Here is a 20,581-nt window from a genome sequence, read left to right as displayed (position 1 = left end):
ACAAATGTCTGTTCGCTGCTAAGTTGGATCCTTTCCTTCAATCGATTGAGCGTCGATCTGATTTATAACACATCTGGACGATTGTAGATCACGCCTTTATTGTATTACACGGGTGTTTACCCTTATTTTGAAGTTGACACATGCAGTGTTTTTGCAAATGTGTGTACGTGTGCCATCAAACAACAACAGATACAATGAACTTCAACTGCTGAATCATCATTGAGAAACATTTTCAAAACTTCATTGACTTCATTCAACATTGACGAAGGGCTTGTGCAAGCCATTTAAGAACCCTACGGAAACGCCAGCAGCGCAGTACTTCTCACGGACAGAATGAAAAGGGGGCTTTCTTCAGGACATCAGTGGGCTTCCGTCAGATTCTTCTGCTCTCTCCTGTCCTGTTATACCTTTACCATGAGAAGGAAATGCAGGAGACTCTCCATGACCATCATACCTCTATCTCCATCGGTGAAAGACACATCCCCAATTTGAGATTCGCTGATAACATTAACGTCATGGGTGGCACCAGTAGTGAACTTCAAGATCCCACCAACATACCCTATGAAAATGTCATATGCAGGAGCATACGGGATGGTGGTCAGCATTTGAGAAGTCGAAGATCATAGTAAATTGCACGACAAACAACAGCGCAGACCTGACCATGAACGACGGGAAGCTAGAAGAAGAGACCAGCTTCAAGTACTTGGGTGCAACCCTGTCCAAGGATGGTACCAGTACCGCTGAGGCCCGAATATATAATTGCTTTAGCGACCGCATCGATGTTCCGATTGAGCGGGTTGTTGACACGCAATTCCATCAGCTTCGCCACCAAGTACAGGCTCTACAAGTCCCTCGTAGTCTCAATCGTAATTTACGGCTGCGTGGACACTCGGACACAGAATGCAGGATACAGGCATTTGAACATAAATGTCTCCGAAAACTGTTCCACAAATCCTACACGGAGCAAAACCAACGAGTACGTTCGGAACATGACTAAAACATGACTTGTTGGTTCACAAGAGTAATAACTGGCGACCGTCAAACCATGGAAGCCTGCTTTGTTTGGACACGTCAAAAGGCAATACTTTCTATACACGACTGTTCTCCAGGGCACGCTAGAGGAAGGTCGACGTCGAGGCCGTCAGAAGAAACGCTGGATATATAATGTTTAAGAGTGGAGACACCTTTCCATGAATGAATAACTCACAAAAGCACACAAAAGACCTGATTGAAGGAGGATTTCTGTATCATCGTCCCTCATTTTCTCCGCAGCAAAACCGTTAAAGGGATAATGATGATGATGAGGCAATAAATAATTAATTAATAAACCATTTGTCAATAACGTGTTGTGTTAATTGACGGCTTGTTTGCCGTTGCCATATGATTCATTTGCACAGCGAGTATGACTTTCATCAAGAACGATTACCGATGATAAGTTATGAGCAGCTTAAGTACAAGTATTTCACTTGGTGTAAAACAATAATGAAGCAACATTATTTTTTGGATTATATAAAATGTATATTGTGACATTGTTTTTATCAAAGCATTGAAAACAAAACATGTACTGTGTCTAGCTGGTCCAGATGATTTATTTACAACGCTATGTTCGCCATGTAAGAACAGAATAGACCTAGTCTCGTCTCTGAGAACGATAGGTACATATTTGAAAATCGCGCCAAAAACACAGACAGGATTAAAGCGGTACCATGCAGCGTTAGAACGAAGATATCAGTCAAATGTAAGTATATCCAGCGTTCGTAACGCGTTTGTGATTTTGCCTCTCCCATATTGCCGTTCAACAATAATATTTATTTGCGTTTTTTTCACTCATACATATATTTACTTATTGACGGTCTATAATATAATTGCAATGGTAATCAGGTATCTTCAAGATTTGCTCTAAGCACAATGATTGCTCGCTTGATACATTACAAGTCAAAATAGAACAGCAACGGCTATATTGTCATTTTACGATTTTGGGCACACTGGTCTTAAAGTCGTAAAGTCGTTGCAGCTTACCACTCATTAAAATCGTGTGAGTAATGACAATATAGACTCTAATTTCATGTTAAAAACATATGGATTACATCCCGTAATGTTAACTCTTTTTGATGAAATAAAGATATGACTTTGCAACTTAAAAAATAACCTCGCTTAAGCTCAAATATGTTTTAGTAAAAATATCAATGAAGGAATGGTCAATTGGCTAGTGTATTTTGTCTTGTTGCTGAAGTAGTTTTACATGCACCTGTTTGGTTTATATAGTGTAATAGTTGTTTTCAGAAACCAAAAATTATGTATTGATTTGAATGTCGATTAACACAATGCAGTGTTTTCATTAATATATACCAAGTAGTCGCATGTCGTAAAATGAATAAGCGTTTAGTACACGTATTTCTTGTATCATTACCTCGTGAGTGCACAGGTGTACATACATATATTTTGGATTTAAGTCTTGTATTGCATAAACGTTTATAGATCAACAATTATGTTGTTGTTGCGTATTTAAAATAAAAAAACTACACAATATGCCTTCAGCCTTGTCTTTTGTACACTCCATAACTATGTCGATGTCGGCTGTTTAAGTAAAGGCTTTACGCACATAAACATTCTCTATCTGCATGTGTACTCGACTATTATGGAATATGTATATCCTATTTACATAGATAAGCTCATGTCAATGTGAATTTTAATAGTCTATGAGAAGTATTATCGTATTGATGATGATTTCATATCAATTGAATAGGCTAATGGGAACATTTTATTGCGTGCTCTTGAGGTGTTTTCAGTCATAGAAACACCAAAAATTAACTTTTGTTTTAAAGGTTTTATATCGTATATTGAAGCAATTGATTAAAAACTGTGAACTGTAATTCAATAAAATAATACATAAACATCATATGTCGGACCTAAAGCATTGATTTTGAAACAAAAGCGAAAACATATTTATTTGCTAAACACGTTTCATTTTAACAATTTAAGTCAAAATACATGAACGTTCATAGCTTGGTGAATATGTTGAATGAAAACTAGTTTCACGGGTTTTTCGAATAAAAAATGTATTATAAGGTACAAACGGCATTGTGTATATAATAAATAATATCGATGTGTGATTTTGGCATACATTTGAATTCGATCGTAGTGAATATTATTTGAGCTCCTATGAAGCTATTGGCTGCAAAATTGAATGGAGTATTTTCCTAGTGTCCCTGCCATACTTAACACAATATAATGTTATAATTCTTTTTTGCAACACTTAACATCCATTTTTGATGTGACGTAAACTACAACTATGAACTAAAAAGAAAATCATTGATTCTTTTCATTCTATGCATTCTATAAACACTAATTTGTATTTGGCGGTAACAAGAACTATAAACCTATAGTATTTTAATCCTAACCCATTTATTTAAATTTAAAAAACACTTTCGGATATACATCGTTTGTAAGGCTATGCACTTATTAAACCATATGTAAGGATAATACAAATAGCACGTTTGCTTTATAATAATTTTAGTCCGACCAAAATCTGTGTGTTGATGGGCCAGTGCTTCATGTTAATTACCTTTGTTTTCACAATATCAACTTAAGTTCTAAGTAGAATTCATTAAATGATGTATATAACATTTTTCCGAATAGTATATATCTCAGGAAAAACATAAGTTTGCAGGTGTTTTATTCTGGCCTCGATTTATTAAATGCGATGTTATTTCTACCTTTTTCGTGTGCTTACCATACAACAATAACACAACTGACACTTGTTTCTTGATCGTATTTATTTATTAGTATGTCAACATAGCAATAACGTGTCGATTCGTATTGAGATACATGTCATCTGTACTAATTCAACGTCGATGCCTTGCTTGTCTTGTTGACAACTTTACTTTCCCACTTGAGTATAAAAAGATACAAAGGTTTATTAAATATGATATTTGCCGAGTTAATGTCAAACTACCAGATAATATAAACGTTATTTAACTCATCAGTAAAACAAAACAGACTAATCATGCACGACAAACAATTTCCACCTCGACTGCATTTATGTTTAGAAGAGTTTCTTTTAGCGAACAATTTCATAAATGCGGAAAAATTGATGTACCTGGAACGATACTTAACGCACATATATTAAGACCGATTATTTCAAAGCGATACTTCGATATTTTGAAAGCCTGTGTATATGAATCGATACATATAATATGGTGATGTATTTCTGCATTTATGAATTTTGCATTTAAATAAATTTTAATTATTTTATTATGAGCATATACACTTATTTGTGATTTATACGTAAAGGTAACGAAGGCATACAAATAAATAACAAAATGCTAAGCAAATCATTTACTTACATGGTCCAGGAGGTTCTAATGGAACATCGGGGACATATGGATCTGTTTTTTTGTCATCTACAAAAATAAACGACATTACTTCAATTAAATATGACTGGATATAGTAAAAGTTAAATAGTTAAGAGCGTAATTAAGGAAACGCAGAAGCTTTAATCATCGTTAATCTGGTTTACTGATGGAATGGTTAGTGTCAAATTATAAGATAATATAAACGCTGTTTTGACACATAATTAAAACAAAACAGATTATCAGGCTCGAAGGACAAATTCCACCTCGACTGGATAAATGTTTAAAATAGATTTTTTAAGCGAAAAATTTCATAAATGCGGAAAATATAATAAATCTGGAACGATACTTAACGCACATATATTAAGACCGATTATTTCAAAGCGGGACTCATATATGCTGGAAGCCTGTGTGTAAGAATCGATATATATCATATGGTACTGTATTTCTGCATTGATAAATTTTGCATTTAAATAAATGTAAATTATTTTTATTATGAACATGTTAACTTATTTGCTGTTTATACGTAAAGGTAACGAACGCATAAAAGTAAATACATAAGGCTAAGCAAATCTTTTACTTACCTGGTTTATCGGGGACATATGGACCTGTTTTCTTATCATCTACAAAATAAACGACATTACTTCAATTGAAAATGACTGCATATAGTAAAAGTTAAATAGTTAACAGCGTAATTAAGGGCAACGCACAAACTTTTAACATCCTTAATCTGGTTTACTGATGGAATGGTAAGTGTCAAATTATAAGATAATATAAACGCTGTTTAACGAATCAGTAAAACAAAACAGACAAATCAAGCACAACATACAATTTCCACCTCGACTTCATGTATGTTTAAAAGAGATTTTTTTAGCAAAAAAATTCATTAATGCGGTAACAATGATTACGTGTATAAAGACCGATTATTTTAAAGCGAGACTCATATATGTTGAAAGCATGTTGGTATGAATCGGTAAGTATAATATGGTTATCTATTTCTGCATTTATTAATTTCGCATTTAAATAAATGTTAATTATTTTTATTATCAACATGTTCACTTTTATGCGATTTATACGTAAAGGTAACGACCGCATACAAATAAATACATTAGGCTAATAAAATCTTTTACTTACATGGCCCATCGGTGTCATATGGATCTGGTTTTTTATCATCTACAAGAATAAACGACATTACTTTAATATAATATGACTGCATATAGTAAAAGTTAAACAGTTAACAGCGTAATTAAGGGCAATGCACAAACTTTTAACATCGTTAATCTGGTTTACTGATGGAATGGTAAGTGTCAAATTATAAGATAATATAAACGCTGTTTAACTCATCAGTAAAACAGAACACACTAATTTGGCACGACAGACGTTTCCACATCGACTGCATGTATGTTAAAAAGAGATTTTTTAGGCGTAAAATTTCATTAATACGGAAAATTGATCTACCTGGAACGATACTTAACGCACATATATTAAGACCGATTATTTCAAAGCGGGACTCATATATGCTGGAAGCCTGTGTGTATGTATCGATACATATAATATGGTGATGTATTTCTGCATTTATTAATTTCGCATTTAAATAAATGTTAATTATTTGTATTATGAACATGTTAACTTTTGCTATTTATACGTAAAGGTAAACGACGCATACAAATAAATACATAAGGCTTAGAAAATCTTTTACTCACAAGGTACATCGTAGTCATATGGACCTGGTTTTATATCATCTACAAAAATATATACGATATTACTTCAATAGAATATGACTGCATATAGTAAAAGTTAAATAGTTAACAGCGTAATTAAGGGAAACGCACAAACCTTTAACATATTTAATCTGGTTTTCTGATGCGATTGTTAGTGTCAAATTATTAGATAATATAAACGCTGTTAAACTCATCAGTAAAAAAAACACACTAATAAGGCACGACAGACAATCTCCACCTCGACTGCGCGTATGTTTAGAAAAGAGTTTCTTTGAACGAAAAATTTCATAAATGCAGAAAAATTGATTTACCTGGAACGATACTAAACGCACATATATTAAGACCGATTATTTCAAAGCGAGACTCATATATGTTGGAAGCCTGTGTGTATGAATCGATACATATAATATGGTGATGTATTTCTGCATTTATTAATTTCGCATTTAAATAAATGTTAATTATTTGTATTATGAACATGTTAACTTTTGCTATTTAAACGTAAAGGTAAACGACGCATACAAATAAATACATAAGGCTAAGACAATCTTTTACTTACAAGGTCCATCGTAGTCATATTGACCTGGTTTCTTATCATCTACAAAAATAAACGATATTACTTCAATTGAATATGACTGCATATAGTAAAAGTTAAATAGTTAACAGCGTAATTAAGGGAAATGCACACACTTTTAACATATTTAATCTGGTTTTCTGATGCGATTCTTAGTGTCAAAATAAAAGATAATATAAACGCTGTTAAACTCATCAGTAAAACAAAACACACTAATAAGGCACGACAGACAATCTCCACCTCGACTGCATGTATGTTTAGAAAAGAGTTTCTTTGAAGGAAAAATTTCATAAATGCAGAAAAATTGATCTACCTGGAACGATACTTAACGCACATATATTAAGACAGATTATTTAAAAGCGGGACTCATATATGTTGGAAGCCTGTGTGTATGTATCGGTACATAGAATATGGTGATGTATTTCTGCACTTATTAATTTCGCATTTAAATAAATGTTAATTATTTTTATTATCAACATGTTCACTAATTTGCTATTTATACGTAAAGGTAACGAACGCATACAAATAAATACATAAGGCTAAGCAAATCTTTTACTTACATGGTCCATCGTAGTCATATGGACCTGGTTTTTTATCATCTACAAACATAAACGACAATACTTCAATTGAATATGACTGCATATAGTTAAAATTAAATTGTAAGCAGCGTAACTAAGGAAACGCAGACGCTTTTAACATCCTTAATCTGGTTTACTGATGGAATGGTAAGTGTCAAATTATAAGATAATATAAACGCTGTTTAACTCATCAGTTAAACACAACAGACTAATCATACTCGAAAGGCGATTTCACATCGACTACATGTATGTTTAGTAAAGAATTTCGTTGAGCCAATCATTTCATCAATGCTGAAAAAATGATTTACCTGGAATGATACTGAACGCACATATATTAAAACCGATTATTTCAAAGCGGGACACATATATGTTGGAAGCCTGTGTGTATGAATCGGTACATAGAATATGGTGATGTTTTTCTAAATTGATTAATTTCGCATTTTAATAAATGTTAATTATTTTTATTATGAAGATGTTCTCTTATGTGCTATTTATACGTAAATGTAACGAACGCATACAAATAAAAACATAAGGCTAAGCAAATCTTTTACGTACATGGTCCATTGTAGTCATATGGACCTGGATTTTTATCATCTACAAAAATTAAAACGACATTACATCAATATAATATGACTGCATATAGTAAAAGTTCAATAGTTAATAGCGTAATTAAGGGCAATGCACAAACTTTTAACATCCTTAATCTGGTTTACTGATGGAATGGTAAGTGTACCATTATAAGATAATATAAACGCTGTTCAACTCATCAGTAAAACAGAACACACTAATCAGGCACGACAGACGATTTCCACCTCGACTGCATATGTGTTCAAAAGAGATTTTTTAAGCGTAAAATTTCATTCATGCGGTAACAATGATTTACCTGGAACGATACTTAATGCACATATATTAAGACCGATTATTTCAAAGCGGGACTCATATATGCTGGAAGCCTGTGTGTATGAATCGATACATATCCTCGAGTGACCTATTTTGACGCATGTAAGCAATTAAACAAAATAAGTTTTTATAACATCTTCAACTTTCATAAACCTACTATGCTTTTCTTTTTTGAATGCCTTCTTATGTCGTTTGAAACAAAAAGTTGACATAAGTCACACAAAAAACACCACCAGATTAAAAGTTTGCTACACTATGGAAGCGGCCATGTTTTCTGAGAGTGACCTGAAATGACGCATTTGATTGGCTGCCTTGGTATGTTGTCAACATCGCATTTGATTGGCTGCCTTGTTAACATTGGAGACTGTACGCTGAAATTTAACTTACCGGTACCTAACCATGCGGACTGAACTTGTACACTGGTACCTAAAATATGTAAAACACATATTAAATTAAAAATTTATTGTAACATTCAATACTAACAACAGTGTTGATTACATAACACTGCAATATGAAGGTGCTTATTCCTCGGTGGCACAGTGGGGACATAGAAACTTATCACCCCTTCTAACAACCCTCACTTGAGTGCAAAATATCAGATGGACCCAATGTTCACATTTGTCACATTGCACCCACTTGACAAACACAACAGATGCACTGTTGTGTACTTCAACACGTGTGAACAGGTTACACACGCAGCATACATCAGTGTCTGAGTCATCCTGGTCACTTTCTGACATGGCACTTTTATCAACCCTTGACTGACTTGCTGATCCAGATGGTCCAGGTTGATGGTCTTGCTGGGTTGCAGATTTTTTCTGGTGCTTAGACAGCTCATGGTCCCTCACTTTTTCAAGAACTGAATCTTCAGTGATTGCCCTACCACTGACTATAGTGCTGAGATACTTCCTTTTTATGGTTGTGCTGTCATTTGGCTTGGGAACAGCTACTTTGCCTTTAAAGAATTCCTTAGCAGTGGGTTGAGCGTCACTCTGTGGTGCTGGCATCGCAGGGCTTGAATGTAGGACCTTTGAAGGCTTGAAGTAGGATGCATCAACAACTGATGGATTGTAGGGGTGTATGCCTGTTTTTCGGAAGGATGCTTGTAGGTTGCTAGCAGAGAGTGCCTTTGCATATGCCTGACAACCCAGATTACAAACGTTGCAGCGAGTTATACTCTTCCCACAGTTTTCTCTCATGAACTGATGGCACACAGAGTTGTAGATTCGTTCGAAAGGTCCAAAGCATCCCACATCTAACGGTTGTAGCACGTGGCTGGTGTGAGCAGGCAGTATGAACAAAATCACATTATGTTTTCTTGCCCAGTCAATTAAGCCAAGGTTTATATGAGACTTGTGGCCATCATACAGCAGGAGAACAGGTTTGTCTGGGGAACGTTCAGGTAAGTACTTCATAAGGTGTTCTGCAATGTATTTGCGAAACACGCTGCTATTGCTCCAACCAGATTCAGACACAGTTCCATCAGCACCAATGCAACCTCCTTCCAATAATTCCGAACGCATTCTGGCCCCTGGAAAAACAAAATATGGTGGCACACTATACCCCAATGCGTTGCCACAGCCAATCACAGTGATGAGTGTTCTGGAACCAGATGTAACGGCTGGAACTTTGGTCTCAGTGGTCACTACTGATGGTGGAGTATGTGACGTGGACAGGCCCTTCTCATCTATATTGTAGACTCTTTCTGGTTTGTCCTTTAAACATTACTTATCCAGAATAGACCCTAGTTCAGTATAATATCTGGTCACTAACGCCATGTTGATCGCCTTGGCCCGTTGTAATTCAAGTCCACGAGGTTTTAAAACTTTAAGTTCCGTCCACCTTGACATAAAGCCACGGAACCATTTCATTGATAGAGGATGGGCTTGGTCCCGTTTTTTTAGGTAAACAGCATACTCCGAGGCCATGGTCACAACTTCAGCCCGCCCATAGCCATATCCACACTCTGCCATGGTCTTGATGTGTTCCACAAGATGGGCTTCCTCCTCGTTGGAAAACATCGGTTGTGGACCCGAATGAACACTTTCCGGATTCACTCTGCCACACAGCCTGTGCCTCAGAGATGCTTCAGGTACCCCAAACTCTCTGGCAGTTGTTCTGATTTTGGACCCTGTCTGTCTGATATGTACATAGACAGCATTCATAGAAGTGGGTGAATAACACCGGTGCTTCCCTTGTGGGCCCTGGAAATAAAATTACATTTAAATTAGTTTACCACTCATCACAATATAAATAACAATAGTAAATAATTCTGGTGGTAAATTCCCATTAAAGTCTAATGAGTGTGTGTGTGTGCAGTGCTATTCATTTAACGCGTACATCTTACCAGATGGCTAAAAATAACAGAATTGACGTAATCCATCACATGACAGTCACGTGATCTATAAATGAAACAAAAAACCTTGCAGACGAACATTCGTCATTTTTTCCCCACGATGAATTTAGGTAAATAAAATCATGTTCCGTTGAGATGTATTTTTGCATTAGTTAAATCACTCAAAATTGCATTGAAATACATTGAATGCATCTATTCTTACCTTTGCATCTCTCACTTTCCACATGTTTTGCGCAAGCGATAGCAAGTACGTGTTTACTACGATTTGTAGCAAAATGACGTCGGCGGAAGTCGCTTATGTATTAAAACCGAGAAAAACAAAAACTGCGTCGAAATAGGTTCGCGTCATAACAGGTCACCCGACGATATAATATGGTGATGTATTTCTGCATTTATTAATTTCGCATTTAAATACATGTTAATTATTTGTATTATGAGCATGTTAACTTTTGCTATTTATACGTAAAGGTTAACGACGCATACAAATAAATACATAAGGCTAAGAAATCTTTTACTTACATGGTCCATCGTAATCATATGGACCTGGTTTCTTATAATCTACAAAAATAAACGATATTACTTCAATTGAATATGATTGCATATAGTAAAAGTTAAATAGTTAACAGCGTAATTAAGGGAAATGCACACACTTTTAACATATTTAATCTGGTTTTCTGATGCGATTGTTAGTGTCAAATTATAAGATAATATAAACGCTGTTAAACGAATCAGTAAAACAAAACAGACGAATAAGGCACGACAGACAATCTCGACCTCGACTGCATGTATGTTGAGAAAAGAGTCTTTTTGAAGGAAAAAATTCATAAATGCAGAAAAATTGATTTACCTGGAACGATACTTAACGCACATATATTAAGACCGATTATTTCAAAGCGGGACTCATATATGTTGGAAGCCTGTAAGTATTAATCGGTACATAGAATATGGTGATGTATTTCTGCATTTATTAATTTTGCATTTAAATAAATGTTAATTATTTTTATTATCAACTTTTTCACTAATTTGCTATTTATACGTAAAGGTAACGAACGCATACAAATAAATACATAAGGCTAAGCAAATCTTTTACTTACATGGCTCATCGGAGTCATATGGACCTGGTTTGTTATCATCTACAAACAATAAACGACAATACTTCAATTGAATATGACTGCATATAGTTAAAATTAAATTTTAAGCAGCGTAACTAAGGAAACGCAGACGCTTCTAACATCCTTAATCTGGTTTACTGATGGAATGGTAAGTGTCAAATTATGAGATAATATAAACGCTGTTTAACTCATCAGTTAAACACAACAGACTAATCATACTCGAAAGGCGATTTCACATCGACTACATGTATATTTAGTAAAGAATTTCGTTGAGCCAATCATTTCATCAATGCTGAAAAAATGATTTACCTGGAATGATACTGAACGCACATATATTAAAACCGATTATTTCAAAGCGGGACACATATATGTTGGAAGCCTGTGTGTATGAATCGGTACATAGAATATGGTGATGTATTTCTGAATTTATTAATTTCGCATTTTAATAAATGTTAATTATTTTTATTATGAAGATGTTCTCTTATGTGCTATTTATACGTACATGTAACGAACGCATACAAATAAAAACATAAGGCTAAGCAAATCTTTTACGTACATGGCCCATTGTAGTCATATGGACCTGGATTTTTATCATCTACACAAATTAAAACGACATTACATCAATATAATATGACTGCATATAGTAAAAGTTAAACAGTTAATAGCGTAATTAAGGAAAACACAGAAACTTTTAACATCCTTTATCTGGTTTACTGTTGGAATGGTTAGTGTCAAATTATAAGATATATAAACGCTGTTTAACTCAACAGTACAACAAAACAGACTAATCAGGCACGACATACAATTTCCAACTTGACTATATGTATGTTTAGAAGAAAGTTTCTTTAAGCGAAAGATTTCATTAATACGGAAAATTGATTTACCTGGAACTATACTTAACGCACATATATTAAGGCCGATTATTTCAAAGCGAGACTCATATATGTTGGAAGCCTGTGTGTATATATCGATACATATAATATGGCGATGTATTTCTGCATTTATTAATTTCGCATTTAAATTAATGTTTATTATTTTTAATATGAACATGTTGACCTATTTGCGTTTTATACGTAAAGGTAACGAACGCTTACAAATAAATACATAAGGCTAAGAAAATCTTTTACTTACATGGTCCATCGTAGTCATATGGACCTGGTTTTTTATCCTCTACAAAAATAAAAGACATGACTTCAATTGAATATGACTCATATAGTAAAAGTTAAATAGTTAAGAGCGTAATTAAGGGCAACACAGAAAGATTTATCATCGTTTATCTGGTTTACTGATGGAATGGTTAGTGTCAAATTTTAAGATAATATAAACGCTGTTTAACTCATCAGTAAAAAACAACAGACTAATCAGGCTCAAAGGACAAATTCCACCTTGACTGCATAAATGTTTTAAAGATAGTTTTAAGCGAAAAATGTCATAAATGCGGAAAATATATTTAGTCTGGAACGATACTCAACGCACATATATTAAGAACAATTATTTCAAAGCGAGACTCATATGTGTTGGAAGCATGTGTGTATATATCGATTCATATAATATGGTGATGTATTTCTGCATTTATTAATTTCGCATTTTAATAAATGTTAATTATTTTTATTATGAACATGTTAACTTTTACTATTTATACGTAAAGGTAACGAACGTATGAAAATAAATACATAAGGCTAAGCAAATCTTTTACTTACCTGATTTATCGGGGACATATGGACCTGTTTTCTTATCATCTACAAAATAGACGACATTACTTCAATTGAAAATGACTGCATATAGTAAAAGCTATACAGTTAATAGCATAATTAAGGGCAACGCACACAATTTTAACATCCTTAATCTGGTTTACTGATGGAATGGTAAGTGTCAAATTATAAGATAATATAAACACTGTTTAACTCATCAGTAAAACAGAACACACTAATCAGGCACGAAGGACAATTTCCACCTCGACTGCAAAAATGTTTTAAAGAGATTTTTTAAGCGAAAAAATATATTAATGCGGTAACAATGATTTACCTGGATCGATACTTAACGGACGTGTATAAAGACCGATTATTTCAAAGCGAGACTCATATATGCTGGAAGCATGTGGGTATGGATCGGTAAATATAATATGGTTCTCTATTTCTGCATTTTATTAATTTCGCATTGAAATAAATGTTAATTATTTTTATTATCAACATGTTCACTTATATGCGATTTATACGTAAAGATAACGAACGCATACAAATAAATACATAAGGCTAAGGAAATCTCTTACTTACATTGCCAATCGGTGCCATATGGATTTGGTTTTTTATCATCTACAAGAATAAACAACATTACTTTAATAGAATATGACTGCATATAGTAAAAGTTAAATAGTTAACAGCATAATTAAGGGCAATGCACAAACTTTTGACATCCTTAATCTGGTTTACTGATGGAATGGTAAGTGTCAAATTATAAGATAATATAAACGCTGTTAAACTCATCAGTAAAACAGAATACACTAATAAGGCACGACAGACAATCACAACCTCGACTGCATGTATGTTTAGAAAAGAGTTTCTTTGAGCGAAAAATGTCATAAATGCAGAAAAATTGATTTACCTGGAACGTTACTTAATGCACATATATTAAGACCGATTATTTCAAAGCGGGACTTATATATGTTGGAAGCCTGTGTGTATGAATCGGTACATAGAATATGGTGATGTATTTCTGAATTTATTAATTTCGCATTTAAACAAATGTTAATTATTTTTATTATGAACATGTTAACTTTTGCTAGTTATACGTAAAGGTAACGAACGCATAAAAATAAATACATAAGGCTAAGCAAATCTTTTACTTACCTGGTTTAATGGGGACATATGGACCTGTTTTCTTATCATCTACAAAATAAACGACATTACTTCAATTGAAAATGACTGCATATAGTAAAAGCTATACAGTTAATAGCATAATTAAGGGCAACGCACAAACTTTTAACATCCTTAATCTGGTTTACTGATGGAAAGGTAAGTGTCAAATTATAAGATAATATAAACACTGTTTAACGAACCAGTAAAACAAAACAGACAAATCAAGCACGACATACAATTTCCACCTCGACTTCATGCATGTTTAAAGGAGATTTTTTAAGCGAAAAAATTCATTTATGCGGTAACAATGATTTACCTGGATCGATACTTAACGGACGTGTATAAAGACCGATTATTTCAAAGCGAGACTCATATATGCTGGAAGCCTGTGGGTATGAATCGGTAAATATAATATGGTTCTCTATTTCTGCATTTATTAATTTCGCATTGAAATAAATGTTAATTATTTTTATTATCAACATGTTCACTTATATGCGATTTATACGTAAAGATAACGAACGCATACAAATAAATACATAAGGCTAAGAAAATCTTTTACTTACATTGCCAATCGGTGCCATATGGATTTGGTTTTTTATCATCTACAAGAATAAACGACATTACTTTAATAGAATATGACTGCATATAGTAAAAGTTAAATAGTTAACAGCATAATTAAGGGCAACGCACACACTTTTGACATCGTTAATCTGGTTTACTGATGGAATGGTAAGTGTCAAAATATAAGATAATATAAACACTGTTTAACTCATCAGTAAAACAGAATACACTAATAAGGCACGACAGACGATCACAACCTCGACTGCATGTATGTTTAGAAAAGAGTTTCTTTGAGCGAAAAATTTCATAAATGCAGAAAAATTGATATACCTGGAACGATACTTAACGCACATATATTTAGGCCGATTATTTCAAAGCGAGACTCATATAAGTTGGAAGCCTGTGTGTATTAATCGGTACATATAATATGGTGATGTATTTCTGCATTTATTTATTTCGCATTTAAATAAATGTTAATTATTTTTATTATGAATATGTTCACTTTTTTGCGATTTATACGTAAAGGTAACGAACGCATACAAATAAATACATAAGGCTAAGAAAATCTTTTACTTACATGGTCCATCGTAGTCATATGGACCTGGGTTTTTATCATCTACAAAAATAAACGACATTACATCAATATGATATGACTGCATATAATAATACTTAAATAGTAACCAGCGTAATTAAGGAAAACACAGAAACATTTAACATCCTTAATCTGGTTTACTGATGGAATGGTAAGTGTAAAAATATAAGATAATATAAACGCTGTTTAACTCATCAGTAAAACAACACAGACTAATCAGGCACGACAGACAATTACCACCTCGACTGTATGTATGTTTAACAGAAAGTTTCTTCAAGCGAAAGATTTCATTAATACGGAAAATTGATCTACCTGGAACGATACTTAACGCACATGTATTAAGACCGATTATTTCAAAGCGGGACTCATATATGTTGGAAGCCTGTGTGTATGTATCGATACATATAATATGGTGATGTATTTCTGCATTTATTAATTTCGCATTTAAATAAATGTTAATTATTTTTATTATGAACATGTTGACTTATTTGCGTTTAAACGTAAAGTTAACGAACGCTTACAAATAAATAAACAAGGCTAAGAAAATCTTTTACTTACATGGTCCATCGTAGTCATATGGACCTGGTTTTTTATCCTCTACAAAAATAAACGACATTACTTCAAATGAATATGACTGCATATAGTAAAAGTTAAATAGTTAAGAGCGTAATTAAGGGCAACACAGAAAGATTTATGATCGTTAATCTGGTTTACTGATGGAATGGTTAGTGTCAAATTATAAGATAATATAAACGCTGTTTTGACACATCAGTAAAACAAAACAGACTAATCAGGCTCGAAGGACAAATTCCACCTCGACTGCATAAATGTTTAAAGGGATTTTCAAGCGAAAATTTTCATAAATGCGGAAAAATTGATTTACCTGGAACGATACTTAACGGATTATTAAGACCGATTATTTCAAAGCGAAACTAATATATGTTGAAAGCCTTTATGTATGAATTGATACATATAGTAAACGTTAAATAGTTAACAACGTAATTAAGTGAAACGCAGAAACTTGTAACAATCTTAATCTGGTTTTCTGATGGAATAAACACATTGTTGTACTCTTTTATACCTAATGATAAAATATGACATTTCTGCAGTGAAATAACAGCAGTGAAAAAAACAAATTGTTATTTCCACCGGTGAAAATAACAAAATATCGGAACTACTTTTTCTTTTTTTAGATTATCATATCAAGATTTACTTCAAGATTTATATATATTTTTATGATCACGAGTGAATTAAAAACGATATCAATCGAATCCAACAATTTTCTTTCTATTTTATGCATTTTTCACCGTTTATTTACATTGCAAAAGAGCTTAACCGGATAATTTCGCTGATATAATGACGTCATTTTGTGTATTGAATTGTATTGAGGCACGCCACGCGGTAAAGGGTAACTTTTCAGCGAAATGGAAAAAGCTGTTAATTATTTTTTTGAAAAAGGGGCATAAAAGAAACATAAAATGTGTTCATGTAAGTGTAAGATCGTTTGTTATTACACTCGTGATCATATATTTTCAATGATCACTCGTGAAATAACAAACGATCTTACACTGACATGAACAAATATCCTCTATATATTATTTATTTACTTTATAAGACAATAATATTACTTACCGGATCCACTTATAGGATAGTAATTATTTTCTATAAAAAAGATGTTTGTTAAACGAAGTGTTTAACGAAGACAAACTTTGTTTGTAAAATTACAATCGAATAGGAGAGTAATGTTAAAACCTAGGATTCACTTCGGACAGCGTTCGCCTGTTGTCATGTAAGGCCATTGAAATAGAAGAGAGAAGAACAATATTCCCCGTCACACTTACCAACGGGATCGTACGGATACACCGGAGGATATACTGGAGGGCGTCGGTGATATTCTGGTTGATAACCCGGATATAGCGGTAGATATGGGTATACCGGAGTTTTTTTTGGATATACCGGACGTCTCCATCCATACAACGGTGATCGTGGTGGATACACTGGATCGTGATCTTGTTTTACCGGATACTGATTCGGATATACTGGATACTGATCGGGATATACAGGATATTGAGACGGATATTCAGGGTACTGAGTAGGATATGCAGGAGATTGAGATGGATATACTGGATATTTTGTAGGAGTGGGATATTCCGGAGTTTGGAAAGTTGGATATGTCGGAACTTTCGTTGGATATTCCGGAACTTTTGTTGGATATTCCGGAGTTTTGAAAGTTGGATATGTCGGATCTTTCGTTGGATATTCCGGAACTTTAGTTGGATATACCGGAGGTTTTGTTGTATAGTTCGGAATTTTAGTTGGATATACCGGGGATAGAGTTACATATTCCGGACGTTTCGTTGTAAATAGAGTTGGATTTAACGGAGATTTAGTTGTAAAAAAAGACCATCCGCTAATTGTCGGTATAGTTGATTGTGAGGTTTTTTCTGTCCAATCAGAGCTCCCACCCAATGACGAGCCGAAGCCCGCCGCAAGAAGACAGAATGATACCACGGAGAACATCCAAGTACCTACAATAACACCAAAGATATAAGTGCCTTGTTGTATATACAATTATCAATTTACACAAGCAAAACATGGGTCAGCATTGCATCAGTGCATAGCAGCAATTATACTTGTCCATATAGTTTTCGTTTGCTTATTGAAGACTTAATAGTACAGATACGATTTAGATTAGAAAATACACGTTTCTGGAGATGCAAACATTATGGGTTATGGAAAACCTAACAAGTCATAGTAAATAGATCTTCAATAGCTACGTGTTTATACAAGTGATCGTTTTCGAAGTTGTTAAAACAGTTTAAATCCAGGATGGCCATACCGTTTAGTAGATAGAAACACATGGATGAAAAAAGTAATGTTTTGTCTCATGCAACACACTGTTAAAATGTTGTATTGCACGATAATCTAGAAATGACTAAGCTTTACTATGGATATTACAATAACTGTTTTTATTACACATCATTGATCTCAAGGGTGTGTTAAAAAAGCATGCAGTTGAAAGGACTTTTCTTCAGTGCAAAGTCATCCTTTGTTATGTTTATCAATATATTTTTTTCACCACAAATCTGAGCCTACGTCGCATTAAAAATAAAGATTTTATTAAAACAAAAATAAATTTCAAATATTTGCGACACCAAAAAAGCAATGTTGTTTAACAAAACGTAGCAATTATTCGAACAGGATTAAACAAGTGCCCCTTCTATATAGGTGGCAAGAAATAAACTCTAAAGGATTTGTTATAATGTTGAAATGTACGTAACCATGTACCATTTTTAACTTGTGTGCCCAAAAATGACTTATGTTGTGAGCACAAGTTCTGTATTTATATAACATATTATCAAAATAAACTGCAATATGTAAGACAAACTAAATGAAACAAGCAAGAAACCTAAAGTTACAGTTTCACGAAGAAAAGCGAATTCTATTTTTTATATATTCTAATGCGAATCTTGACATTTATTTTCGATATTGAATATTTAAAGTGTTAACTAATACATTTTAATACGCATCGATTCGTCCTAAGCAAAAGTTGCAATATGATGATGTTCATAATGTCTGACGCTTGTTTTAAGGAAAATATGCGAAATGGAGCATCGCACAAATATATAGAGGATATTCGTTGGATTCGGTGGAATATCGATTTTAATTCGCTCGTGATCATAGAAAAATAATATTTTAACTCGTGGCGCAATCCAACAATTTTGTTTTTATTTTATGCTTTTTTCACCGTTTATATACATCGTTAAAGAGTTTAACTAAAGAATTTCGGTAGGATAATGACGTTATTTCGTAAAAAAAAAATAACGATAATTTTCACTGATAATTTTTACTGTTTGAAACAGTGAAATTATCAGTTTTAATTCACTGATAGTTCTCTATAAACCACCGGAAAGCATAAAATAAAACAAGCTTTCATTCTGTGATAAAAACGCATTTTTCAATAATATCATTATTCGCACTTTTAACTTTCAGAGTTCAGTATTAATTAGTATAAGAATTTAAATACAAGGCTTATGCCGAACGCAAATCTGATACATTGATGAATGACGTAACGAACATGCAAGATTCAAATTAAAACCTGTTTTTGCTTAAAGTATACAGTTAAATATACTCGCAATGCCATATCTTGCATAAGATCACCACAGCCTCATTAGAAATGGAAAATATTTATTTTACAAAATTAGATAATTGAACCATTAATTGATAATGCGTTTGAAACGATGTGTTATGTCATGCAGAATATTAATTGAAGAAAAAATCCTCAATTAATACAATTAAAATGGCATTCAATTGCTTAGTATATCTTATTTATTATGTCACATGCTTTAAATGGCATACACTTTTTAATCAGAAATCACGTTCCGATGAATCCTTAAGATTATACTTAACGTGCTTGTATATGCGGTTGACGTTAGTATTTAGCAAAACGTCAGTCAAAAGGTCATTTGAAGGGCAAGCGAATGAAAATGATAGAGCGTTCACGTTTGCGAATACAACAATATTCCTTGCGGTTATAGAAACCATGTATAGCGTGTATTTTAAAAGATATAGAAAGTCACACACTTATGATGTTGACACATTTTCAAGACTTTCCTGCGATTTCGGTATTGTTGTCAATAAATGAGAACTGTCGTGGGCATAATATTCAAAGTAGTTATCCATTTAACACTTAACAAACATTATTGTTTTAAATAAAGACGAACTTTCTTCGTGTGAAAGATTTTATGTCACAAAGAGTTGCTGTTCATATTTAAAGATAAACTTTGAAATGATATGAAGCACAACAATAATTAATTATAAAATAACAAAACACAAACTAAATATTTCATCTTCGTACAGTATAAACTTACCTTGGTTGATGCTCTGAAGTATCTGATTACTCGATAATAACACACACAAGACCATATATACCAAATGTAAAAAAGGATTAATTTATTTTTTGTAACTGTTTATAGATAAGCT

The 20,581-nt window shown here is 33.3% G+C and overlaps 1 protein-coding gene across 16 annotated transcripts; it reads right to left on the bottom strand.

Moving 5' to 3' along the window:
- Positions 1-3,758: 3,758 nt before the first annotated feature.
- On the bottom strand, positions 3,759-20,493 carry LOC127841533 (uncharacterized). 16 transcript variants are annotated; one of them, XM_052370403.1, is made up of 20 exons: positions 20,470-20,493; positions 17,440-18,126; positions 16,157-16,195; positions 15,584-15,622; positions 15,009-15,047; positions 14,437-14,475; positions 13,864-13,902; positions 13,291-13,329; positions 12,722-12,760; positions 12,147-12,185; positions 11,573-11,611; positions 10,998-11,036; positions 7,778-7,816; positions 7,205-7,243; positions 6,630-6,668; positions 6,056-6,094; positions 5,487-5,525; positions 4,937-4,975; positions 4,347-4,403; positions 3,759-3,891 (listed from the first exon to the last, which is right to left on the bottom strand). In XM_052370403.1, exons 2-20 carry the CDS (start codon positions 18,116-18,118, stop codon positions 3,881-3,883), a joined length of 1,371 nt encoding a protein of 456 aa, XP_052226363.1. In that variant the 5' UTR covers positions 18,119-18,126; positions 20,470-20,493; the 3' UTR covers positions 3,759-3,880. The 16 variants fall into 16 exon arrangements, with proteins under 16 accessions (XP_052226363.1, XP_052226364.1, XP_052226365.1 ...); XM_052370404.1 differs by lacking the exon at positions 12,147-12,185; XM_052370405.1 differs by lacking the exons at positions 13,864-13,902; positions 14,437-14,475.
- Positions 20,494-20,581: the final 88 nt, after the last annotated feature.

This window comes from Dreissena polymorpha, chromosome 8, assembly GCF_020536995.1.
Source record: "Dreissena polymorpha isolate Duluth1 chromosome 8, UMN_Dpol_1.0, whole genome shotgun sequence".
Classification (NCBI taxonomy): domain Eukaryota; kingdom Metazoa; phylum Mollusca; class Bivalvia; order Myida; family Dreissenidae; genus Dreissena; species Dreissena polymorpha.
This window is presented reverse-complemented; position numbering and strand designations above follow the sequence as displayed.

Coding starts and splice junctions, on each gene's coding strand:
- LOC127841533 (XM_052370403.1), bottom strand. CDS start 18,118: ATGTTCTCCGTGGTATCATTCTGTCTTCTTGCGGCGGGCTTCGGCTCG. Junction 5,526..6,055: donor ATATGACTACGATGTACCTT/GTGAGTAAAAGA, acceptor TTATTCTTGTAG/ATGATAAAAAACCAGATCCA. Junction 4,404..4,936: donor ATATGTCCCCGATAAACCAG/GTAAGTAAAAGA, acceptor TTATTTTTGTAG/ATGACAAAAAAACAGATCCA.